Below are 26,748 nucleotides of genomic sequence, written 5' to 3' on the forward strand. Positions count from 1 at the left end.
TTCACAACGAAAAAATAAACCAAAACTCTCTCTACTAGCATGATTCGAGAGGGCACAGCTTCACAAAGTTACTAACTAAAAGTATAAAAACTTAAATTAGGTATAAATAGAGATAATAAAGTAATAGCGACTGTAAACAATGAGCAACTGTAACGGGCTGCACGCTGCTCTCGCGCATGCGCCTCTCCCCTAAGAACTACTGGTCTTAGTACGTGTCTCACGGGAATTTTAAACAATCGGACTGGACATTCAGCTTTCCAGACCGTTAAATTGAATGGAGGCCGGTTAAATCGGTAATCAGTTGAATGGAGGCCGGTTAAATCGGTAATCAGTTGAATGGAGGCCGGTTAAATCGGTAATCAGTTGAATGGAGGCCGGTTAAATCGGTAATCTGTTGAATGGAGGCCGGTTAAATCGGTAATCTGTTGAATGGCGGCCGGTTAAATCGGTAATCTGTTGAATGGAGGCCGGTTAAATCGGTAATCTGTTGAATGGAGGCCGGTTAAATCGGTAATCTGTTGAATGGCGGCCGGTTAAATCGGTAATCTGTTGAATGGAGGCCGGTTAAATCGGTAATCTGTTGAATGGAGGCCGGTTAAATCGGTAATCTGTTGAATGGAGGCCGGTTAAATCGGTAATCTGTTGAATGGAGGCCGGTTAAATCGGTAATCTGTTGAATGGCGGCCGGTTAAATCGGTAATCTGTTGAATGGCGGCCGGTTAAATCGGTAATCTGTTGAATGGCGGCCGGTTAAATCGGTAATCTGTTGAATGGCGGCCGGTTAAATCGGTAATCTGTTGAATGGCGGCCGGTTAAATCGGTAATCTGTTGAATGGAGGCCGGTTAAATCGGTAATCAGTTGAATGGAGGCCGGTTAAATCGGTAATCAGTTGAATGGAGGCCGGTTAAATCGGTAATCAGTTGAATGGAGGCCGGTTAAATCGGTAATCTGTTGAATGGAGGCCGGTTAAATCGGTAATCTGTTGAATGGAGGCCGGTTAAATCGGTAATCTGTTGAATGGCGGCCGGTCAAATCGGTAATCTGTTGAATGGCGGCCGGTTAAATCGGTAATCTGTTGAATGGCGGCCGGTTAAATCGGTAATCTGTTGAATGGAGGCCGGTTAAATCGGTAATCTGTTGAATGGAGGCCGGTTAAATCGGTAATCTGTTGAATGGCGGCCGGTTAAATCGGTAATCTGTTGAATGGAGGCCGGTTAAATCGGTAATCTGTTGAATGGCGGCCGGTTAAATCGGTAATCTGTTGAATGGAGGCCGGTTAAATCGGTAATCTGTTGAATGGAGGCCGGTTAAATCGGTAATCTGTTGAATGGAGGCCGGTTAAATCGGTAATCTGTTGAATGGAGGCCGGTTAAATCGGTAATCTGTTGAATGGAGGCCGGTTAAATCGGTAATCTGTTGAATGGAGGCCGGTTAAATCGAGCTACTTCTGGGTTCTGGATACTAAGCTGATCACACTAACATCATAATCAAAGCTTTAATTCGTACGATACTCACACACGCTGTTTATCAAGTTCTATCTAAACACGTGTGACTAACCTGGAAGCAGTCCTGGTCCTGACCTCTAATGAGAAGACGCAGCTGCTGTGATGTAGATGTAGAATTGTTCCTCAAGATCAGCTTCTGCTGCCTAGAACACAACACACATTTATACAAATTGTATAATTTCACACGCATCATTATGTCTGTATTCCTCCAATACAGAAAGGAAATACCGGCAGTACACGCGCACACACTCACCATCATCAATATCTGAGAGCATTTATATAGTGAAACCAAACTGTGTACCATTCCAGTTAAAATTCCAGAGCTTTTCAACTCATGTTTATAGGTTAGTGACACCTGACGTTTACTAGCATTTTTATTGTAGCATTGTTCACTGTAGTTTAATACAGCTAGCACGCATGTGTGACATGCCAAAGGAAACACGGCCTTTCTTGCTGACATAACACAAGAAGTTTGGCTCTAACAAGGGGCTGGGGGTGTACCAGGGTAGTATTTTTCCTCCCGATCTAGTTGTACCCATTCACCTGATCATATTGCTCTACTGCTGCCGACCTCCTGACCGAGCATGGTCATGACTAATGGCCAAATACTATTCGCCCCCTCCAACACGCGTTAAGTGCGAGCGCTTTTTCTTTTTTTCACCTGCAGCAGGCAGGTTCATACGGAGATCCGTATAGCGCATGGAGAGTTGCGGTGCCGGTTCCTACGAACTAGTGAATCTTTAAGAACGGGGGGGGGGGGGGGGGGGGAATACAGTAATCCCTCGCTATATCGCGCTTCGACTTTCGCGGCTCCGCTCGATCGCGGATTTTATATGCAAGCATGTCTACGTAAATATAAATCGTGGATTTTTCGCTGGTTCGCGGATTTCTGCGGACAAGGAGTCTCTTTATTTCTGATACACGCTTCCTCAGTTGGTTTGCCCGGTCGATTTCATACACGGGACGCTCTTGGCGGATGGCTGAGAAGCTACCCAATCGGAGCACGCGGTTAAGTATCCTGGGTGCCGATTGGCTCAGCGAAGGAGAGAAGCGTTAGATTCCGCCTTATGCTGTATAACTGTGCGGGAAATGTTTATAAGAGTGTGGAAGGGTTTATAAGGGCTTAAAATATATAAACACATGGTTTTTACTTCGCGGATTTTCACCTTTCGCGTAGGGTTCTGGAACGCAGCCCCGCGATCGAGGAGGGATTACTGGATACATATACAGATGTACAGTACAAAAGCTGGGGTCAGAGCGCAGGGTCAGCCATCGTACGGCGCCCCTGGAGCAGACAGGGTTAAGGGCCTTGCTCAAGGACCCAACAGTGGCCGCATAGCAGAGCCTGGATTTGAACCGCCAATCTTCCGGTTGACAGCCCAAAGCTCTACCCACTAGGCTACCACTAACTTATGACCACAAACTTTGTTTAGACGGCGATACACCAAGTAGAAACGAAGATAATTTATTTATTTATTTAAGTTTTAACGCCATGTTTAACACATTGGTGTCATTTAATGGCAGTAATAGGTATTATGTATGTGTCTTCATATTTTGGTCCATATTATATGTTCATTTTTATTTGTATGGTTGCAAGGTAGGTTAAAAGTCTTCTCGTGTTGTCTTGTGTGAGAGTCTCTTTGATAGTTTCTGGCATGTGCGCTTGTTCTCTTTCTTTAGTGTATTTTGGGCATTCTATCCAGATGTGTTTTATTGATACAGGTGTTTGGCAGGTTTCACAAGTTGGGGTTTTTTCTCCTTTTATCAGGTGTTGGTGGGTTATTCTGGAGTGGCCGATTCGGCACCTCGTGTATATGACCTGGTCTATGCGTCGTCCCTGGTGAATTATTGGCGTGGCATTAACGTTTGGGTGGGTATTCCATTCATTTTGCCATTTTCCTTTGATGTAGAGATTTATTGATGCTTTTAAGTCGGTTGATGGGATTTTGATGTTCGTTGTATTTTGTCTTGTTTTTCCTCTAGCTACGTGATCTGCTTTTTCATTTCCTGTAATTCCACTGTGTCCTGGTACCCAGCATAGTTGTATGTCATATTCTTGCTCTGTTAAAATGCTGATTGTCCACTGTATGTTACTAATGACAGGACGGTCTGATGTGTATGATCGTAGAGCTTTGAGGCATGATTTAGAATCTGTGCAAATTAGTATTTTGTGCTTTTGTTCTTTTTCTGCATATTTTAATGCCATAGGTATGGCGTGGGCTTCTGCACTGTAAATTGAGTATTGTTGGGGTAGTTAGTCTTTGTTTGTATATCCTTTTGCGTATATGGCTGCTGCTGCTGTCTGGTTTTTATTTTAATAATAAAAATACATTAAAAATCCTTTAATCATTAAAATTAAGGTTTGAATGTGAATTTATATTAGTCCCAAACCCCCACCCGGCCCATCTGTCAGTTTTTAAAACCCAGTGTGGCCCTTGAGCCGAAAGGTTTGCCCACCCCTGCACTAGATAAACAACACGTAACTGTCCAGAATTGAGTTTTTCAGTGTTGTGTACAGTACAAATCTTGTATTTCTCGTAAGGACGGAATCACAAGTGATGCATTTGTTTTCTCTGTGAACCCCGTGCGTCTCAGGTTCGTCAGTTCCAGACCAGCGAGATCATGGGGCCAGAACGGGACTGACCTTTTTGGCGGAGAACCTCTGATTTCTGGATTTAGGAACAGTGCTATGGGTGTGCATGACTGCACTGCTGAGGCACTTACACAGCCCTGCCTAGAGTGACTCCTCCCCAGGCCATGAACTGCTTGTTGGAGAGGATGGGTGGAACATCGCTATGGGGCGCTGCACCCGGCGCAGACGAGACATGTCCACGACCGTCCTGGACCACGTCTCCCTGCAGGACGACCTCATACTGGGGACCACTGGGCAGCACCAGGATGGTCAACAGACTATAAGAACAAGACGTAAAAGACGCAAGTTAGTACAAAATTGTACAATAAATGAGAAAGCGACATGAGAAACGTAACGGCGACCTCTTCCCCTGCGTCCGGCAGCCCTGGGGGGTGAAAGTGACCCCCACGCTTTGTTCTTCTCCAGTTCGCAAGAGGAGCTCGTCTGGTTTCACAGTAAAGCCGTCGTCACCGTCGGTACTCTGAGAAAGTATCCACACTCGCCTCATTTACTACAAACACTCATACGCCAGGCGTATCATATGTGATACGTGAGCTTTAGAGACCTCTACATTACCAGTAGGTGTATTGTTTCCCCCAAAAAACCTGATGTATACAGTTAGATACGTGTCTTCTAGATACACCCCGCAGGTGGATTATTCATGTACCGCATGCACCAGAGGACCTTTTAATGAGCCATCCGAAATGCCTATCATCTACCAGTGACCCATGTGTTGTTTCGCATGGGTGTTTATATCAATTTTGTGAAATATAGTGATACAAAACACTCACATCTTTACCAATCCTTCATTAGGAATATTTAGTGGAGTAATTCAACTTATTAGTCAATTGTCGTTTGATGCATTTTATCCATTATGAATTTTACAAAGCAATTAAATGTTTTAATTACATAATTGGATGGATTTAGAATAGAAACTGACATTTATAGCATATATATATTAGGGCTGTCAATAATTGCGTTAATTAACGCGTTAAAATTTTTATCGCGATTAAACAACTAAAATTAAAATAACTAAAACTGTGCATTAAAAAATACCAGAGGCAGGAATTTGGACTTGAATTCTAACTTCTGACTTTTAATTCATTCTGATCAGCTATCAGCAGATGCAATTTGTTGAGGGGGCCCAAATTTTTTTTTTTTGCACTGGGGCCCATGAGCTCCTACTTACTCCACTGGTATCTAGAAATGTTTTCAGTGGCAGGATTATGAACTTTTACCAGATAATGTGAACAGATGTGTCATTTTAAATAACTGGCATTGGCTGTCTTGTTAAAAATAATTTAGATTTAATAATTTCATCATAATTGTATTAATTTTTTATTGGTAAACGTTCTTGCAATAAAAATGTGTTCAAATTGTGCTTGGTTATTTTTGCACGCGATTAACTTGGTTCTTTAATCATGACTAATCTCGATTACAAATTTTAATCGCGTCACAGCCCTAATAAATAAATAAATAGATAAATATATATATATATATATATATATATATAGATGATATAGATATATATTTATATATAGATATAACCTGCTGTATTCTGAGGACCGATAACTAGATGGATGTTGACTTAATAAAGTGGCTTTCCATAAATAAATAAATAAATAAATAAAGAGTAGTAGTAAAGTAGTAAAGAAACGATACCTTTAGTTTAAGGTGGACATCAATGTTGCCGGCATTCTTCAACGGCAAAGTCTGGCTGGCTGATTGACCCGGTGCAGATCGGAAACAAAGTGTCTGTAAATGACAACAGGATACGGTTAGCCATGGGACAGAGTCCCGGATCATAACCAGTACGGTAAATGAGTACGCTAATGATCAATCAGTAATTGTAGTGTGCAAACCACAACGGCTTAAAGATTCCCGAGTACGAGAGAGAAAGTCGTGTAGTGTGAACAGTACGGAAATCCGACTATCCGCTTTGAAAGCCGTGAGATGTGTAAGTGGCGCAAGATCTCGCGTTTATAAGCTACTCTAAAGCAGAGAGTCCTCGAGGAAAGATCTAGTACACAACAATTAAATGGAAATACTGGAGAAACAAAGCTGTTACAGGGACTGCTTCTTGCCTGCATGTCCTTGGGCGCGTGGACTCTGGCGGTTCCGGACCTGGCTCTCAGACCAACACTCTGGATGACGCGACTGGGGCCGGGACTGTCCACCTCGATATCCACACGAGCGCCGAATTCATCCGCCGGCCCCAAATCAACTGCGACACAAAAGCAGCATGAACTAAAGGCATAAACGCAGCCATACAATTTTATTTAGTCATTTATAGCATAATCTGGGTTGTGTTTTATTCTGTTTATTATTTCTTGTCTTTTTTTTTTAATCAATCAGTCATAAAAAATTTACACATATTAATGTAACGCTGGATTGACCGTATTAAGAAACGCACATCATTTAATGTTATCAAACCAGTGTACCTGAGTTGGTGTTGAATCTCTGAGGCGCGTTATAGAGAACCCACACCATGAAGCTGTCTGGATTCTGTAAAGCAACGTGGTATAACGGCAGAAAGGTTGTTTTTTTTAAATAAAAAAAATATATAAATACGTTTCATCATTCACAGTGCAAGAAATTAAGGACCACAGGTCTTGCTCAGGGGTCCAACAGCGGCAATTTGCCAATGGTAGGGCTTGTACAAGAAACCTTCTGATTAATAGTCCTGTACTTCACCCGTGAGCGAGCCCTGCCCTCTTTTAATCAGGGAGAAATACATCATATAGCAACTGCATGCTTTAAACCACTTGGTTCGTCACTCACGTCTCCGCAGCTGGAATGCATGACGTGGTTGATGACCGAAACGGAGGGCAGGTTCCCGCCGGAATGGAGAGAGCCGTCGCCCGTCAGAGCCACGGGACTTTTAGAAAAGGTGAAACAATGCCAGGCTGAGGCATTCTGGGGGAAAAAAAAGAAAGAAAAAAAAAACATTAGAGGGACCATTAATGACTATGCACTATTGAAGAATCTAACTTAACTACAGCCAAATACGATTGACGCCATTTGTTATAGGAATAAAAATGAACATTAATAAACAGTTTTTAAAATGATGCATCTGTAGCACACCAGCGCGAGGTTCAGAACACCTCAGTTCGAATCTCCGGTCACCATCGGCAGTTTCAGCAGCAGACAATAACTAGCCACCGTGTCTGCCGGGCAAGGATGACCGGAGTAAGTGGGTGGGGGACTTCTAACACTGGGCAAGGACCCTGGTTAGTGGCGCGAGACGCCTGTGCAGAAAGCACGGAGCGAAGAGAAGGGGTCCGCTAGGACTGCGTACGCGTCGGAGGAGGCGCGAGTAGCGATATACCCTCCTCAAACACAATCGGGGGATCCCCAGCAGCGGAAGACAGATCGACTACGCTACATTGGGAGAAAAAGAAGAAAATGCAAAAATAAACAATAAAATCGGTTTAAAATATGAACGTAAATGACGACCAATCGCGACAGCCCTAAAAAAAAAAAAGTTACTGTCGGTCACATCAGTGTAAACGCACATCAGTAGCATCAACAGTACCAATGACCTTTTTTTATGTGTTTCGGATGTGTTTTACATGAATTTTTAATGAAATACTAAACAACTTGGCTTCCTATAATACTAGTCTAAAAGAGCTGGTAAACAAAACAATAATCATTCATTCTTAAATGGACAATAAAAGATCACTGACCGCGCTGATGACTAAACGAATGGGCACCGTGGCACGAGTTCTGTTCACCAGCTTGAGCGGTAACGACTTCACGCCGCCACCTGCCAAGTCTCCGAAATCCAGACACCCCGTCTTACCAACGTCCACCTGTGAACAAGACGTACAAAAACACCTTATACAATGATGTCGACACGCCCTTTCCTCTCCCCCTTTTTTTAAATGAATGTGCACTACACCCTCACCTCTATAGCAGGGTTCTCAGCCACGGCAATCAGCACCACTTTTTTGGCGAAGGCTTCGGCCTGCGCCACCGTCTCGCTCTCGGCAGAGGCGGGCCAGGACGAGACGCTGAGGGTGCACTGGTACAGGCCGGCCCTGGGGGCGATCAGCAGCACCTTCTGCTCCTCGGTGCTCTTGGGTCCGATAATGGTCTTGTGCTTCACGATCAGCCACTGGTAGGGTAGCGAGTCCACCTAGTAAAAAAAGATAGTCACCAACCCAAGCGCTTATTTTTACCTGCACAGAGAGATCGCGCACTGATCTCCATTATCCCCCGTCACTTAGACACACAGCCAATCATGTGTCTGAGTAGGCACGCAGTCAGCTGATAGAATATTGCATATATTATCAATAGATAGACTTATAATAGACACAAACACAAAATGAACTTGTGTTTATATTATATTTCTGTTATTTTCAGTGTATAAGTATCAAAAACAACCCCATTATTTTACATGAGACTAAAATACACGGATCAGCTATAACATTAAAACCACCTCCCTGTTTCTACACACATTGTCCATTTTGGAAGCACTTTGTAGTTCTACAATTACTGACTGTAGTCCATCTGTTTCTCTGCATGCTTTGTTACCCCCCTTTCACCCTGTTCTTCAATGGTCAGGACCACCACAGGACCCCCACAGAGCAGGTATTATTTAGGTGGTGGATCATTCTCAGCACTGCAGTGACACTGACATGGTGGTGGTGTGTTAGTGTGTGTTGTGCTGGTATGAGTGGATCAGACACAGCAGCGCTGCTGGAGTTTTTAAACACCTCGCTGTCACTGCTGGACTGAGAACAGTCCACCAACCAACAATATTCAGCCAACAGAGTCCTGTGACCACTGATGAAGGTCTAGAAGATGACCGACTCAAACAGCAGCAATAGATGAGCGATCGTCTCTGACTTTACATCTACAAGGTGGACCGACTAGCTGGAGTGTCTAATAGAGTGGACAGTGAGTGGACACGGTATTTAAAAACTCCAGCAGCGCTGCTGTGTCTGATCCACTCATACGAGCACAACACACACTAACACACCACCACCATGTCAGTGTCACTGCAGTGCTGAGAATCATCCACCACCTAAAAAATACCTGCTCTGTGGTGGTCCTGTGGGGGTCCTGACCATTGAAGAACAGCATGAAAGCATGCAGAGAAACAGATGGACTACAGTCAGTAATTGTAGAACTACAAAGTGCTTCTACAGTGTATCACAAAAGTGAGTACACCCCTCACATTTCTGCAAATATTTCATTATATCTCTTCATGGGACAACACTATAGACATGAAACTTGGATATAACTTAGAGTAGTCAGTGGACAGCTTGTATAGCAGTGTAGATTTACTGTCTTCTGAAAATAACTCAACACACAGCCATTAATGTCTAAATAGCTGGCAACATAAGTGAGTACACCCCACAGTGAACATGTCCAAATTGTGCCCAAATGTGTCGTTGTCCCTCCCTGGTGTCATGTGTCAAGGTCCCAGGTGTAAATGGGGAGCAGGGCTGTTAAATTTGGTGTTTTGGGTACAATTCTCTCATACTGGCCACTGGATATTCAACATGGCACCTCATGGCAAAGAACTCTCTGAGGATGTGAGAAATAGAATTGTTGCTCTCCACAAAGATGGCCTGGGCTATAAGAAGATTTCTAACACCCTGAAACTGAGCTACAGCATGGTGGCCAAGGTCATACAGCGGTTTTCCAGGACAGGTTCCACTCGGAACAGGCTTCGCCAGGGTCGACCAAAGAAGTTGAGTCCACGTGTTCGGCGTCATATCCAGAGGTTGGGCTTTAAAAAATAGACACATGAGTGCTGCCAGCATTGCTGCAGAGGTTGAAGACGTGGGAGGTCAGCCTGTCAGTGCTCAGACCATACGCCGCACACTGCATCAACTCGGTCTGCATGGTCGTCATCCCAGAAGGAAGCTGACGCACAAGAAAGCCAGCAAACAGTTTGCTGAAGACAAGCAGTCCAAGAACATGGATTACTGGAATGCCCTGTGGTCTGACGAGACCAAGATAAACTTGTTTGGCTCAGATGGTGTCCAGCATGTGTGGTGGCACCCTGGTGAGAAGTACCAAGACAACTGTATCTTGCCTACAGTCAAGCATGGTGGTGGTAGCATCATGGTCTTGGGCTGCATGAGTGTTGCTGGCACTGGGGAGCTGCAGTTCATTGAGGGAAACATGAATTCCAACATGTACTGTGACATTCTGAAACAGAGCATGATCCCCTCCCTTCGAAAACTGGGCCTCATGGCAGTTTTCCAACAGGATAATGACCCCAAACACAACCTCCAAGATGACAACTGCCTTGCTGAGGAAGCTGAAGGTAAAGGTGATGGACTAAACCCAATTGAGCACCTGTGGCGCATCCTCAAGTGGAAGGTGGAGGAGTTCAAGGTGTCTAACATCCACCAGCTCCGTGATGTCATCATGGAGGAGTGGAAGAGGATTCCAGTAGCAACCTGTGCAGCTCTGGTGAATTCCATGCCCAGGAGGGTTAAGGCAGTGCTGGATAATAATGGTGGTCACACAAAATATTGACACTTTGGGCACAATTTGGACATGTTCACTGTGGGGTGTACTCACTTATGTTGCAGCTATTTAGACATTAATGGCTGTGTGTTGAGTTATTTTCAGAAGACAGTAAATCTACACTGCTATACAAGCTGTACACTGACTACTCTAAGTTATATCCAAGTTTCATGTCTATAGTGTTGTCCCATGAAAAGATATAATAAAATATTTGCAGAAATGTGAGGGGTGTACTCACTTTTGTGATACACTGTATATGGTAAGTGGAGCTGATCAAATGGACAGTGAGTGTAGAAACAAGGAGGTGGTTTTAATGTTATGGCTGATCGGTGGATCTGCAGTTCTACTGGACCATGGACGCATTAACAGGTTTCCCAAACATCCTTATGGGGAAAAAAATACCTTGAAACTCGACGTCTTTAAAGCTCGACGCCACTCGCAGAACCGACTAACGTCCAGTTTCAAGGCACCGCTGTAATATTATTATTATTATTAAAAACTACTAACTATGGTTAGTTAAAGTCAGCGATGTGAAGCGTATAAGGTTCGAACCTTCTCTCCGTCGATGGACAGATTCACGACAGACATGGCGACCTGCTGCCAGCGCTCGGAGGGGTTAAAGATGCTGAGGGACGTCTGGCAGGCGATACCGACACAACAGGAACCAGGAAACTTGAGCTCGTCCGGGACGACCACTTGGGCTAAAAGCATAAAACGACACGTATCCTGATGGAACCGTCTACAGGGGGGGGGGGCACACGTTCAACCTCGATAATAACGTCAATACCGTACTCACTTCTGAGATCGGGCCACGCCCCTACACCGAAGGGTTTGCTCAGGGGGTAGTGATGAGCACTCACGTAGCCAGACGTTAGGTTAGTCGCGGTTGGAAGACCGAACGCTCCAGCGAGAGGCGCTAGATGATAACCGGACGCCTGCAGCGCTCCTTCGGAGGTAACGTACTGCGGGGGGAGCTGGGTGTTCAAGAGCGACCGCCCGGACAGAAGAGCCGCCACACCGGCGGGTACGTCCGGCAAAGCATTCCGGCAGCCGTAGCCCGAAGCCGAGGCGTACGGCAGGCGCTCGGGTTTGTACGGAGGATGAAGAGCGTAGTGCGGCCCGGAGAAAGCTTCACCGCCCGCTCCAGAGACGTCGGGCGCCGCGTTGGTGTCCCGATCGGTCGCCCCTCCGGACTGATGGTGGATGTTAAGGTTGCTGGAGTAGCCGGAATCCACCCGGGTGTACAGACCGAGCTGAGGCTCAGACTGGCGACTCCTGAAGTCTTTATGGTGGTCGTATTTGCTCTGGACAGGTGAGCCGACTCCTGAAGTCTCGCGAGTGGAATCGGGTGCTTTGGCGCGAGGACGCGAGTCTCCACCGTGACCGAGAAGCTCGCCCGAGTCGGGAGGTTCCACCGGTGGGGTGGGACTAGCTCTGATGATGGTGGTGCTCAGAGACATGGAGTTATTGTTCTGAGAAGACAGTTCAACACACGGTTATAAACCAATACACGTACTTTAATATAGTTTATGCGCAAAACATTATAACTATGTGCTCATTATGCTCCCTACAAAAAACTGCTCTGACCCACTTGACCGTGAACATTACATGATATCTAAAGGTGACCTGGTATCTGGATGTTACCAGTAGGTCCTGCGACAGCCATAACTACTTATAATATTGCAGGCTTGCCAACGTTGACTCATTGTAAAGATTATATCAAACACAGTCATGGACAATTTAGTGTCTCTAATTCACCTCACTTGCACGTCTTTGGACTGTGGGAGGACACCGTGCCGCCCTACACGATATCCGAAGGTGTCCTTTGGTATCTGTATGTTACCAGTAGGTCCTCCAACAGCCACATATGATGAGATAGCCTTTTATTTTCCCACTTGGGAGGTCACAGCAGTTAAGGGACAGTGGTGGCCTAGTGGTTAGAGCCTTGGGCTATCAAATGAAAGGTTGAGAGTTCAAATCCCAGCTCTGCCATGCAGCCACTGTTGAGCCCTTAACCCCGTCTGCTGCAGGGGCGGCGTACGTTGGCCGACCCTGCGCTCTGACCCCGGCTTCCAAACAAGCTGGGATATGCGAAGAAAGAACGCGTGTATCGGTATATATGACGAATAAAGACCTTCTTCTTCTTCTAAAGCTTCAAGAGTATAGGGATAAAGATATTTAAAGATACTTGTATATAAATTAGGGCTGTCAAACGATTAAAAATTTTAATCGCGATTAATCTCAGAATTTCATATAGTTAATCGCGATTAATCGCATTAAAAAAAATCTGTGTAAATGTTATAGAAAACAAGGATTTTTAAGTGAAATGTTACAGTTCAAATGGTGAACACATTTTATGCTAAATGTACTGATGTTAAAAACTGCTGGGACAAGAGAAAACTGTTTTATTCACTCACATACTAGGCAGTAATACTATCCAGTGGTTTAATGGACGTTTCTACATGAACTGAGTGTGTTTAGACTAGGGTGGCCAGATTCATAGTAACAAAAAGGAGGACATTACACCCCAAAAAGCCGGACATCTTATTAGGAACAGGGGGACATGCTACTGCAACACACAGAATGAATCCAGAACCCATATAACAGAGTTTTTGACCAATTTAAGCAAGAATTATATAACAAATGACTGTTTTACTCACTAAATGTTGTGTCTTTTCATATTTAGGTCCGTTCATCGCTGCCTCAAAAGTTTACTTTTTGGCATTTTCACCGCGTTCCTGATCATGAGAGCTGAGTGATTGACTCAGGTAGCGCGGTGTTTACAAAACAGAGAGGGCGGGCGAAATTCAACCACCCAATCACAGACTAGCATTTAGAGGGCGGACCTTCTCCGATTGGCCAGTGGTAGCGCTGTAAGCAGTGAAATGAGGCTGTTAAACCAATGAAATACAAAGCATTTGTTTCGACATGTACCTGAGCCAATGGTAAATAATATTGATCAAAAATGAAACCAGTTCACTCCAAAAGGAGGATTTTTAAGTGTCCGTCCTAGCGTTACGTGAATGGAGGACTGGCAGCTTCTTTATTATGCAAGTGCATTACTACGACACTACCACGCTCGGTAACATTACGTTAACAAACCGCAAATGAAAAACGGTGGCAAGTCCGACATTCAAACGTTTGTTCTACCAGTCAAGTCTCAACATGAACTAGAATTTGCGTTAACGGCACTATTTTTTATAATCGCGTTAAATTGAGATTGCGTTAATGCGTTATTATCGCGTTAACTTCGACAACCCTAATATAAATAAATAAATGGCTATGATTAAGTGCTGTTTAAGGAAACGCTAATGTAGTACAGGATCCACAAACACTGTCCTGTTCTATTTTTTGGAGTGTCCCTCAGGCTTAACATTAGATTTTTTAATGTTAAAAATCATCCTCCACCCCAACTATTCTGGAACTTAGCTGTGTATTTGTAATAAGCATGATCAGTTAAATATAGTTTATCAAGCTCTGGAATGAACAATCGGCTGCCTTACTAATAGCTGGAGTCATGAATTGAGCATTGAGGAGGATCGAATCTACTGGGAAGGAGGCGCTGGTACTGGGAGTGGAGTACGTTTATTAACAGTAATATTTTTAATTTCACACACATCTGAATATTTATATACATTAAGATTACGCTCTTGGTGTCACTAACCTTACGATGATCAGGAGTGGGCAGGACCGTGTTTTCATTTATAGACAGGTACGTGAGTCTGCTGATAGACGGACTGGAACAGTGCGACTGTGGGGAGAGGGGTTCAGCTCCCGGACTCCTCTCACCAGCACCACCAGTAGATGAAGGCGACGAGTCCCTGTTGGGAAAAAATATCAAGAATTAATACATAATGTAAAGCATGCAAATACGAGCAATAAACTCTAAAGAGCGTCTATATATTTTTTATGGACAAGTTTGTAAAAATAATCATTACTATTATTATTTACACAGTCGAGTCACATTATTATGACCACCAGCTAATATCCAGAGTAACCAGCATGTGCAGCACAGACAGCAGCTAGACGGGCTGGGAGCGACTCAATAAGGTATCTGGAGCCATGCTGACTGCAGTGCATCCCACAGCTGCTGGAGGGGGCGTGGAAGAGGATCCATAGAGCCAACATGACCATCGAGGTGATCCAACAGATGCTCAATTAGGTTCAAGTCTGGTAGTACTTGGAAGTCTTGGTCATGCTCTTCCAACCAATGTGGGATTGACTGATTAATTGGTTTTAGCGCCGTACCGCCGTACCGACACGCTGGGGTCATTTATACGGCGGTACGCAAGTTGCTTCTTCACTTTGTGTCATTTAAAACGAATTATAAAAGATGTTTTAGATTTAAATATGTTAAAAAATTAATTATGCTGTAGATTTAAGCACATTTCGTGTCTCGTTTTCATTAAAAAACTCTGTCTTCCTGAGTTTAGTGTTTTGCAGTCTATCAGTATGTGTTTGATTGTTAGTCTCTCTTTATATCGATGGCAGGTTGGGGCATCTTCCCTAGTGAGGAGATGCTTGTGCGTTAGCTTAGTGTGTCCGATTCGGCATCTTGTGAGGATGGTTTGATTTAGTCGACTGTCCATTCTAGTGTAGCCAACCAATGTGTGACGTGTCTCATTGTCTTGCTGGAAGATCCCATCCGCCCCAGGGAAGATGATCAGCACGTATGGGTGTACGTGATCTGCAAGGACGGATTCATACCCAGATCGGTTGAGAGTGCCCTTCCCACATGGATGCCACAAAAACATTTTCCAGACCATAACGCTGCCACCACCAGCTTGCGTCCTTCCAGCAGTGGTTGCAGGATTTTGTTCTCTGATGTTTCTCGTCTGACGCGCCAACGTCTATCCGTTAGATTAGGCAGAAAACGTGACTCATTGGATAAGAAAACCCTTGGCCAATCATCTGAGGTTCAAATCCGATATCCGATGCCTTTTCTGCCGAGGTGCAGTGACCATCCGTCTTCTTCAGAGCCTCATACGCAGTGGAGTTCACCAAACTGTTGTTTTAGACCAGCCTTTCTCAACCGGGGTGCCGTCTGGCCTCGTCAGGGGTGCCGTCAAAACTATTCCGACGTTACTGATATTATGAAATCAATTTAAAATAAAATAAAAAGTCTTATCATGATAATGTAGACCATCAAAATTTGTCTCACACGCCCCTTTCCCCATGCTACAACGTCAACGCGGGTTGCGTGCGTCGCCTATAGTGATGGGTCGTTCGCGAACGATCCGATTCTATTGAACGGCTCTTTAAAATGAACAAAAGGAACCGAGTCGTGCCTCCGAGAGCCGTTATAATATATATTTATATTTCTGTGCTGTTCTTATCGGCTGTAATTCAACCAGTCCGCTTCCATCAGTAGAGGGAATCAATCAGTCATAATAAATAAGAGCTGTTTATTGTCGAAATTCAAATCACTTTCAGTATCGCGGAGAGAGCAAGCGACACACACACACACACACGCAGAGAGAGAGCTCATTACCTCATTAATGTAAATATTGTAATTTTTATTGTTATTATTTTGCACTGTATTATTAATATTTTACTCTATTTTATATTTTTGCACATGTAACGGTTTTGATTTGTTCTTTTTTTTATTTCTCTGTAACTGAGCTTTGGCAACACGAATGTCCTTATTTGTCATGCCAGTAAAGCTTCTTTTGAGTTTAAGCTTGAGAGCCGTAACCGAGCAAACCATGCAGACAATGAGCAGTGCTAGTGGTATAATGACAAATAATTGAGAAATAAGAGGATCGTTCTGAAGCTTAATGCAGTACAACCACAGTACGTCTCTTCCCTGTAGTGTTTTTGTGTGTTAGCAGTCCGAGGGATGCAGAGTGCAAGTTTTTTAATACATTTTAGACTGGGGTGACTCGAGATTTTGAATACTTTTAAAGGGTGCCGTGACTGAAAAAAGGTTGAGTATCACTGTTTCAGACACACGTCTGGTCAGCCCATGGTTCATTTCGGCTGTGAGCTGCTCCACTGTAGCGTACCTTCACAGCCGACGTTCAACTCTCAGCCAATAATCATCCCTTTTTGCAACTAGCTACACACTGCCACTGTCTAAAGTAGGAAGGGGTGAAAATAAATGTGACATGACTGGGTTTATAGCATCCAAAACATAGGAAAACTGCATGCAGATGCAGTCGTCTGTACTCCTCAGGTTGGGAGTCTGGCCCAAAGAAATGTAAGCAAATGTAGAACTTTGACCTGTTCAGTTTCCTGTACGTGTGTTAGTATGGGGGATTTAACCTTTAAACACAAATACTCTCACAGATAACCTCTATTACAGTAATAATGAGGACAATAGAATATTAAATCGTTATCAATTCATCACTGTTAGTCCAAAACTAGCCACCGTATCAATTTAAGCAGTAAACAGTAAATGAGTAACGAGGTTTACCCATATCCACTAGGCAGTGAAGTCTGGCTTGGGCTTGAATGGGTGAGTGGAGAGGTGGATGGTCTGAAGGAGCAATGGCTGGCCTCCACGGCACCGGATGCACCGCGCTCGGGAGAAGCTTTAAACAAAAGATTAATACATATTTATAATAAAGAACCTTCACGTTTGCACATTTAATCTTCTTTTATTAGATTTGAGCTGTTTATTGGGGGTTTTAACACCATGTTTACACTGAGGCCAGCTGTGCCGATCAGGCATAACATTATGACCACCTTCCTAATACTGTGTTGGTCCCGCTTTTTGCTGCCAAAACAGCCCTGACCCGTCGAGGCATGGACTCCACTAGACCTCTGAAGGTGTGCTGTGGTATCTGGCACCAAGATGTCAGCAGCGGATCCTTTAACTCCTGTAAGTTGTGAGGTGGGGCCTTCATGGATCGGACTTGTTCGTCCAGCACGTCCCACAGATGCTCGATCGGATTGAGATCTGGGGAATTTACAGGCAGAGTCAACACCTCAAGCTGGTTGTTGTGCTCCTCAGACCGTTCCTGAAGCATTTTAGCTTTGTGTCAGGGAGCATCATCCTGCTGAAAGAGGCCACAGATATCAGGGAAGCGTCTCCATGAGAGGGTGAACATGGTCTGCAACAATGCTTAGGTAGGAGCTACGTGTCAGAGTAACATCCACATGGATGGCAGGACCCGAGGTTTCCCAGCAGAACGTCACCCAAAGCATCAATGAGCCCTGTCACCAGTTTACCGCTGTTCCATCCTTGGAGCACTTTTGATAGATACTGACCACTGCAGACCGGGACACACCCCACAAGAGCTGCAGTTTTGGAGATGCTCTGACCCGGTCGTCTAGCCGTCACAATCTGGCCCTCGTCAAACTCACTCAGATCCTCACGCTCGCCCTTTTTTCCTGCTTATAACATCAACTTTGAGGATAAAATGTCACTTGCTGCCTAATATATCCCCCCCACTAACAGGTGCCGTGATGAAGAGATAATCAGTGTTATTCACTTCACCTCTCAGTGCTCATAATGTTATGCCTGGTCTGTGTACACTGGCTTTGTATTACGTTTATATAAGCATGTCTGGTTTAAGGGGAAAGGGAATTAGTTCTTCTTCTTTTTTCTTTGTTTGATGCCAGATCTGTGACTCTAATTATTTTGTTTATAACATTGCTAAACAAGAATGAGAACAAACATAAGGGACTTGCCAAATGTACACTGAGCAGTCGGAAAGGAATTCTTCTCATTCCCAGCAGCCTGAGAGACTCTCGGACTCTTCAGCGATCGCGTTTCCTCTCTACAGGACTCTTTACTCCGGGGTCCGTGCGGAGAGCTCCTTCGTCCGGCGCTTCCAAGACCGGGGGAGGTCTTAGGGTTAGACACGGAGTCGTTACTCTTAATAGAGAGGGCCGTTCCGGACACTAGGGGCCGAGCTGTGCCCATTTTGACCCCGGACTCTGAGGAACTTCGACGCCCCGGAGACGGCGTGATGGCACGGTGCTGGTCGCCTGTGCTTCTCTCAGGACCGGACTTGGCTTGAAGAGGTTTAGGTTCGAGGGACGATTGGCTGGAACCTGCGGATCTTCTGGCCGGGTGAGCCGCGGCAGTCGGGATGCTGCTAGATCTGGGTCTGGGGATGCCGCTTTTTTTCACCACCGTTGCAGCGTCCGCAGAGCGTCTGGACGTGTTATTCGAAGGAGCTCCACCGGCATGACTGGCGTCGTTCGGGGTAGAGGACGAGCGGTGAGAGTCGGCCAGGCTGAGAACGTCGAGACACGACCGGGAGCTGGAGGCGTCGCTGTCGCTGCCGGACACCTCCGCCAGTTTGAGGTACTTCTCCATGTCGAGGGCGCTCGCGTCGCCCGGCGACGCGGTTTTCTGAAGCGTGTCCTGTAAAACGGTCCGTTCGGCGCGGCTCCTCTTCGACAGCTCCACGATCATGGCCGCGAGCTGGGCGGGGTCCGAGCTGACCGAGGCGTCTGCGATGGCTGACGCGATGGTGCTGATGCTCAGTGCCAGGCTGCCGCTGGAGGAGCTGGACGACGCAGAGCCGCCGCCCACTCGAGAAACTGGTGAAACCTGCAGAGAAACAAAAACACCAGCGAGTATTTATCAGGCCCATCATTAATATAGCATAAATGTGCGAACCAGTCGGCTACGGCATCATACCGTTACGTCTTTGGGTTGCGGGCAGCTTTGTGGTGGCTGCTGCGCCGGTGCGGGTTCGAGCGTCTTCTCTAAATCTTCTGTGTTTTAAAAGCAAAAGATTAAAATCAGCCCAGATTCACACGAAGTCTAGATTTTAAAGCTTTAAAACTTTACAAGTCGTCCAATAATGCTGGAATTTGTACATGTTACACTTCTTTATATACTTCTTACCATATAGAAGCACTTTGTAGTTCTACAATTACTGACTGTAGTCCATCTGTTTCTCTACATGCTTTGTTAGCCGCCTTTCACCCTGTTCTTTAATGGTCAGGACCCCCAAGAAGCAGGTATTATTTGTTGTGCTGGTATGAGTGGATCAGACACAGCAGCGCTGCTGGAGTTTTTAAACACCTCACTGTCACTGCTGGACTGAGAATCGTCCACCAACCAAAAATACCCAGCCAACAGCGCCCCGTGGGCAGCGTCCTGTGCCCACTGATGAAGGTCTAGAAGATGACCGACTCAAACAGCAGCAATAGATGAGCGATCGTCTCTGACTTCACATCTACAAGGTGGACCGACTAGGTAGGAGTGTCTAATAGAGTGGACGGGGCGTTTAAAAACTCCAGCAGCGCTGCTGTGTCTGATCCACTCATACCAGCACAACACACAATGTCACCACCACAATAATACCTGCTCTGTGGGGGTCCTGACCATTGAAGAACAGGGTGAAAGGGGGCTAACAAAGCATGCAGAGAAACAGATGGACTACAGTCAGTAATTGTAATGTTGTGTTTCTATATATAATGATAAAAAGGCATTCATTAGGAGATATTACGACTGTAGACCTGGATTCATGGTGTCGTCGGCGTCGCTGTGAACCGAGCTCCCTCTGGAAGAGAAATCTGACGGCCTGATCAGAGCGAAAGGCTCCCGCTTCTCTGGAGAGTTGATGATATAACCGAATGATGGCTGCCAGAAATAAAAATAAATAAACAAATCAACATTTAGATTTACAGAAGAGACTGTGACTGATCAGTAGCAGTATGAACGTTACACGCAGGTCAGAGCAGACAGAACTACACTGAAGCTATTAGGTTTAAACAGCAGCGACAGCCCCTTTCAGCATGTCCAACGCCCCCTCCGACACGTGGGCAGCAGCCGTCTGCATCTCATCACCCACACTTTGACGAGTGCAGTGCAGCTCAGCGTTGTGTACGGAGAGACACACCCTGACAGCACTCTATTCTCATCTCTGTGCAGGCGCCACCAATCAGCCAGCAGAGGTCGTAACCGCACCAGTCATGAGAGCGAGACCCCATCCGGCTTTAGTATCCCACCCCTATATGAACAACAGGCAGAGCAGAGACTCGATACGACGTATTCGAGATCCCAGCTCTGGTTCCGGCGTGTGTCTCCGATTGGCCCGGTGTTCAAATAGGGGCGGGATAAAGCCGGATAGGGACGCCCTCATTACTAATGCAGTTACGACCTCTGCTGGCCGATTGATGGCGCCTGCACCGAGACGACGAAAGAGTGCTCTCGGGGTGTGTCTCTCAGTACACAAGGCCCACGTGTCGGAGGGGGCGTGGGTCAGCTTCGTTCTCCTCAATCAGAGCGGGGATCGGCATTGGCGGAGAGGAAGCGTGACGCAATCGGGCAATTGGACGCGATAAAAGGGAGGAAAAGGGACGACTGGGGTAACCGAGTTTGGAAAACTAACAACCAGTTCTGTGTACGCCGGGCCGGGGGGGGGGGGGGACAGAACATGAAGCCTCGCACCGTCGCTGGATGTTCTAGGTTTACATTCAACTATTAAGGAAGCTGTACCGTGTGTCGTAGCTTCTATTCATTCCATCATTCAGTTTATGAGTGTCATTTAATGACCGACGTGAAAATGTGGCTCTTTTCTTTATAAATCTGTGATTTTTTCAAGTGAATTTAGTAGGGCCCTATATATGGGAATTCATGCAGAGACTTTATAGAAATCAGGACGTTTGAGTGACTGTGAGAGTCTAATCATTTTAAGGCGTTTTTAAGTCGTACTGCATCTAAGAATTCAAGCAGTTAATTGGGGGCACTGAGGTTAAGATTTGTCTTAATATTGAATGATTTCAAGCCCAGTTCCCAGTTTTTATTGTCCCCTGACCGTTCTCACCCTTTTAACATCTTCGCCGCTCCATAAACAGCCCAAAGCCTCAGACCTCTGCTGAAAAAACTCCCCGAGAGAAATACGCAAGTAACTCTGGTTCCTCTTCTCGAAATCGGACGAGGCCTGAGACGCCCTCATCAGAATGCTACTGCTACTGGTACATTTCCAAGAGGTGTCTCCGAGAAGCGCGCTCCCGTTCACGGCCTCGATTTTCTCTTCCTGTTGGACGATAAAAGACGTTTCGATTATTAAAGGAAACACAATAAACGATAACGATATCGAACCAGAACAGAAACAGGAGGAAGATCCCGTCTCACCTGCATGAACTGATTTTCCTTCTCATACTCATTCTGATCTTCAATGATCTTCTCAATGGCCTGACCTGAACAACAATCACACCTTTCAATATTTTGTAAACCAGCCATTCCATCCACGTAGGTTCGAACCTTTTCAGAGCCTTACACTTACCCCCACCAATGAACTCCTCAGACTGGAACTGGACAGCGACCTCCTCGGGCAGGTTTGCCTCCTTGTCGAATGAGGAGTAGTACGCTAGATCAGTCACCCATTTACCCTCCTCATTCTGGTACACGACACCGTGAGCAGCGTTCGCGTCTGTACAAAGAGATCAACGTCATACGCAATCATTAATGCTGCTTTAAAATAATGGGGGGGGGAAAAACCACTTTATTTTCCACTCTAGCTTTTTACTTTTTCATTTTTAACTCGTTTTAGTACAATAAGTCACGTTAAGTTTTGTGCACCGCCGTCACACTTCACAGGAAATAACGGCACAGCGGCGCAAAAGCGGTTGTCACTTCTCGTGTGAATGCGCCGGTGCTGAACAAAATACGGTATTCCAAGATCAAGCATCTCCACCATTAAGAAGCGTCAGGAAACGATAAAGAAGTAAAGCTAAAGTGCAGCTTTTATTGTATTTTTAACTGTTTGTAATTGTATTTCAGTGTGTTTATATTATATTTGTGTTATTTTCAGTGTATAAGTGTCAAAAACAACCTCATTATTTTACATGAGACTAAAATATCTGCAGTTCTACAGGACCATGGACGCATTAACAGGTTTCCCAAACATCCTTATGGGGAAAAATAAGGATTCTCCCCATTTATCAAATCCAATCTGTCTTCCGCTGCTGACAGACTCCAGATTTTGCATCCGAGGAGAGCACGCCGCTGCCCACGCCTTCTTTACACGTGTACAGCCCTCCTGTTCTCGTCCACGCTTCCTGCGTCTCTTCTGCCAATCAGGGTCCTTACACAGCGTATGAAGACCCACCCACCCACCCACACACACATAGTCCGGCCCCCACCCTGCAGATACGGCGGCCAATTAGTATCTGCTGCAGGCACTGCCAATTATGCCCGCTAGATGGCACCCGGCCGACCGGTGGCATCTTTTTGAAATTTTAACCCCAGTTTTGTAGTTCTTTTGCCAGTAGCACAACCCCCGTTCTGGCCAAGGAAAACCACAGACCATCACTTGTTTGGAATCAACACTCAGTATCCTGGATGTAGTATCCTCCATGTTCTCTTGTTCACGTTTTATATTCAATAACATATGAAGCCTGCTTGATCCTAAACTCACTGACGTGTCAGCTAATGTAAACATGTCTGGGGGGGCCACGTGCGTTAGGGCGCATTATTTACCATTTACATTTTCAGCATTTAGCAGACGCTTTTATCCAAAGCGACTTACACGATGAGCTGAACACGATGAGCAATTGAGGGTTAAGGGCCTTGCTCAGGGACCCAACAGTGGCAACTTGGTGGTGGCGGGGCTTGAACCGGCAACCTTCTGTTTACTAGTCCAGTACCTTAACCACTGAGCTATCACTGCATTAGTGTGGAATAAGCGTCAGATCCAGGGTTACAGCTCCACGTGTATCTGTGTTTATCTGGATTCTCCTCCCTGTTTCACTTTTAAACTTGTGTTACAGCTCCAGCTTCTGAGAAACTGTGAGAATCAGAATCAGCTTCTCCCAGAGTCTAAATAAAGCTTAACGTGGTTTAATGTAGTAAAAGAAGGAGACAGGAGCACTAAATCCTCCACTAATCACATTCCTCACTCGCTGTTTTATTACAATAACTCACGTTTGTAGGGCACCTCATATCAAAAGGTAAATAAATAAAAGAGGTCAAACCTTGTTGGAACTCCAGCGCCACATCGTCCGGACGGTGATTCCAAATGTCGCTCGTCTCCTCTTCATTGCGATGGAAGCTCTGAGAGAGATACTTGTCCTCCAGAGATTCTCCACCGCTGTTAGGAGGCTGAGCCAGACTGACCGAGTTCCCACAGGGCCCCCCGCGAAGCCCTAAAGCATTAAAGTCTGCGGTGTGCTCCCGGTCGTTGCCCTTATAGCCCTGCCCGAAATTCTCTTTGGCAAGAGAGAGGTGGAAACTGCTCCGGGTGCCCTGAAGGGCGGAGGAGGCGAATGTAGAGTCCTGTAGGTGACCTCCAGCAGATCTTAGGTACATGGAGTCGAAGCGTTCGTCTGGTGTGGCATCAGAGTGTGAACTACTCGAGGCGTCCTGTCAGGAAGGAGGTTGGAGTTACTAACCATTATGTGATGGAGCCTTTGTAAATGACACACCAGTAAAACAATAGGATAAAATTCATGCTCGGATTGGTCATATCGCTGTACAGTTCACACTACACGATTCGCTCTCTAGTATTTTTAGTCGTATCCAATTACCCAATTGCATTACGCTTCCTCTCTACTGTTGCTGACCTCCACTCTGACCGAGGAGAGCCGTGACTGACACACGCCGACTGCCGAGTTCATATGTGGATCAGCTTTGTGTACTGTACGCAGAGCCACACCCTGATCAGCGCACTCTTTTCCCGTCTCTGTGCAGGCGCCATCAATCAGCCGGCAGAGGTCGTAGTTGCATCAGTCATGAGTGAACCCCCGTCCAGTTCCCACCCTGTGTGAACAGCAGCCGATCTGCATGCTAGGGTGTTTATACTGCTGCGCTACCGGAGCGCCCGGTAATCAGGAGTCTTTACGTCGTCGTGGTTTGCCTACTACAAATCACTGACTGATCTGCGATAGGGGGTCACACATTGATTTTGTTCACACCGGCGCTACGCGGCAAAGCAGTAGCGACAAAGCAGGAGCCAAGTGATCGGAATTGTGCACTGAACAAAGTGTTATGTGCTTCGTCTCGGTCACTGTGGAAATGCTGGGGAAAAAAACTTGGTGTTGCACCAAACCTAAACAAATAGATTTTGGCTGGAATACGTCTGATGTGCGGTCAGGTAAACCCAGAGCGGTAGAGAGAACAGAGCGGCGACACTCCCATAGGGAACCGTTGTAACGGGGGCGGGACATTTTTTCTGCGCAGCTTCCGCATCGTGGGCTGCTCAAAAGTTCCAAACATCCCACAGAGCCCCGTTCATTTCCACTACTTATCAAGCATTTTCAGCTGTATGTTGCTTTGTTTTTAAAAAATAATGAATTTGATGTCATTAATATACTTAACTGTTATTGTTTAGCATTTGCTCAGCACTAAATGTTACATGTTTATCTTAATTAATAGGTATAACTGAATTTAGCTTAGTCAGTTAAGCTTAATTAATGCCACACGAGTCTTTTCACCTAAAATGAGGTGATTAATCAAGAGTCTTGTTACAGAAATGATCATAAAACATTAGAGCCATAATAAATCATGCTACTTTTACTTTCATACTTAAGTACATTTGAAGGTCAAGTGGAGGTAAAGAGTATTTTTATTTTTACTACTACTATTACTGGAGTAATATGTTACCTTGGATATCTCTACTTTAAATCAACTACATGGTTTGTTTACCTTGTCCACCACTTACATTAGACAAAATGAACTAGTGCATATTCATAATGAATTCATTCATGTATTACATGTAGGAATGACTGATTAATCACTCATGAAATAAGAGATGAATGAAGCTATTTCATGTACCTGTACTATAATGTTACAGGTACGATAGTGTGTTTATCAATCTGTTCATTCAGTGCAGGTAAACCTTATGAATCCAGCACATGACTTAGTGTTTAACCAAAATGATTATTATTATTATTATGAATCCTCAGGAAAGTGAAGGGAGATTATAGTTTATGTAAAAAACAAAACAAAAACTCTTTAATCTCTGTACTGTATCTTGTCTCTACTACTTAATGATATGGCATTATATAATGTACGCTAATATAATGTACCGTGTTTTAACAAGTCATTATAAACATCAATCTTCCACTTCATATACCAAACTGACATTAAAGCAGATGCAGTAAATGTAAACGCAGGTGAAAATACCCAGAAATTGTACAAATGTTTATTATTTAATGTTTAATATTTCACTCACTGCTGCCTGTCCCATAGGAGAACATGACCGCGCCGGGTTCGTTTGGAACTATTGGAGGGTTACATGAACCACGTGACCGCGTGGCGGCTCTCTCTATATACGGCTCTGGGTAAACCATGGCAACCGAACATCATCATGATGATGCCGATGTGATTTAAAATGAAGGTTAAAATAATGTATTTATTTATTTAGATGTTTTACGCCGTGCTTACACAGTGCTTATATTCACGGCAGGAAAGGTTGGTAATTCTCATGTGTCACTTTATAGCCCTTATCAAGTGTTGTTCTTTAGATTTGTCTCTTTTAGGCCAATTATTTTTCCAAAAACTCGAGGACTGTCTTCATTTCGGCTTGATTAAAGATTTTTTCGTAGTCGTTGGTATTGCAAAACAGCGGAACCTCGATTTAACGGACCTCCAGATTTCACATTTAACTGACAAAATCTGGAAAACTGAATGCCCGGGTATGACTGTTTAAAATTCCTGTGAGAAGCGTACAGAGACCAGTAGTTCAGTAATCCTCCTCTAGGCGGCGCACGTCTCTCCGTTTACATGGGTGAGAGGCTTTATTTTGTCAGGAGGCTCGCTCTGTTCTCGCCCTCATTTTCTCTGCGTTTATGCTGCATTTTTGCAAGTTCTAGTGCTCAGTTCTGCACCAGCGCCGCTCCAGACTCTCCTCCACCGCACAAGGTGAATGGAAATTTCTCCCCAGTAGTGCAGTCCACCAATTCTAATATTTATTTACAGCTTTCACATGACTATATTGTGTGCATGTTTAGCACGTCTGTGGACTTTAGTGCTGTGTTTTTGTATGTTATCACACCCCTCCTCCCCCCGCCTTCAGCCTCTTAAATCGAGGTTCCTGTGCATTTAGAAATTCAGATGAAATTCGTTTGGAATTTGAAGTGCCTGGACATAAGGACTAAGCTAGGGACGTCACGATGCACCACAAGACAGTTAAAAATCGATTCACGTGTGTAACGATTCAAATCGGTTTACATGTATAATGAATCGATATTCACACCAGAGGGCGCTGGCG

General features: G+C 45.1%; 1 protein-coding gene across 1 annotated transcript in view; it reads right to left on the reverse strand.

Annotated features, from left to right (window-relative positions):
• Positions 1–26,748, reverse strand: part of cep192 (centrosomal protein 192) — a 63,957-nt gene that overhangs the window by 21,361 nt on the left and 15,848 nt on the right. Inside the window, exons 13-32 of the mRNA XM_062991460.1 lie at positions 23,513–23,900; positions 21,823–21,969; positions 21,672–21,736; positions 21,361–21,573; positions 20,051–20,174; positions 19,224–19,300; positions 18,263–19,133; positions 17,043–17,160; positions 14,292–14,448; positions 11,424–12,099; positions 11,180–11,328; positions 8,046–8,276; positions 7,825–7,950; positions 6,920–7,054; positions 6,580–6,643; positions 6,223–6,362; positions 5,801–5,893; positions 4,501–4,619; positions 4,231–4,416; positions 1,559–1,649 (exon numbers count right to left, since the gene is read on the reverse strand). Of these exons, the coding sequence (XP_062847530.1) occupies positions 1,559–1,649; positions 4,231–4,416; positions 4,501–4,619; positions 5,801–5,893; positions 6,223–6,362; positions 6,580–6,643; positions 6,920–7,054; positions 7,825–7,950; positions 8,046–8,276; positions 11,180–11,328; positions 11,424–12,099; positions 14,292–14,448; positions 17,043–17,160; positions 18,263–19,133; positions 19,224–19,300; positions 20,051–20,174; positions 21,361–21,573; positions 21,672–21,736; positions 21,823–21,969; positions 23,513–23,900 (4,170 nt within the window). The remainder of the gene's footprint in view (positions 1–1,558; positions 1,650–4,230; positions 4,417–4,500; positions 4,620–5,800; positions 5,894–6,222; positions 6,363–6,579; positions 6,644–6,919; positions 7,055–7,824; positions 7,951–8,045; positions 8,277–11,179; positions 11,329–11,423; positions 12,100–14,291; positions 14,449–17,042; positions 17,161–18,262; positions 19,134–19,223; positions 19,301–20,050; positions 20,175–21,360; positions 21,574–21,671; positions 21,737–21,822; positions 21,970–23,512; positions 23,901–26,748) is intronic.

The sequence above is a fragment of the Trichomycterus rosablanca genome, chromosome 3, assembly GCF_030014385.1.
Source record: "Trichomycterus rosablanca isolate fTriRos1 chromosome 3, fTriRos1.hap1, whole genome shotgun sequence".
NCBI lineage: Eukaryota > Metazoa > Chordata > Actinopteri > Siluriformes > Trichomycteridae > Trichomycterus > Trichomycterus rosablanca.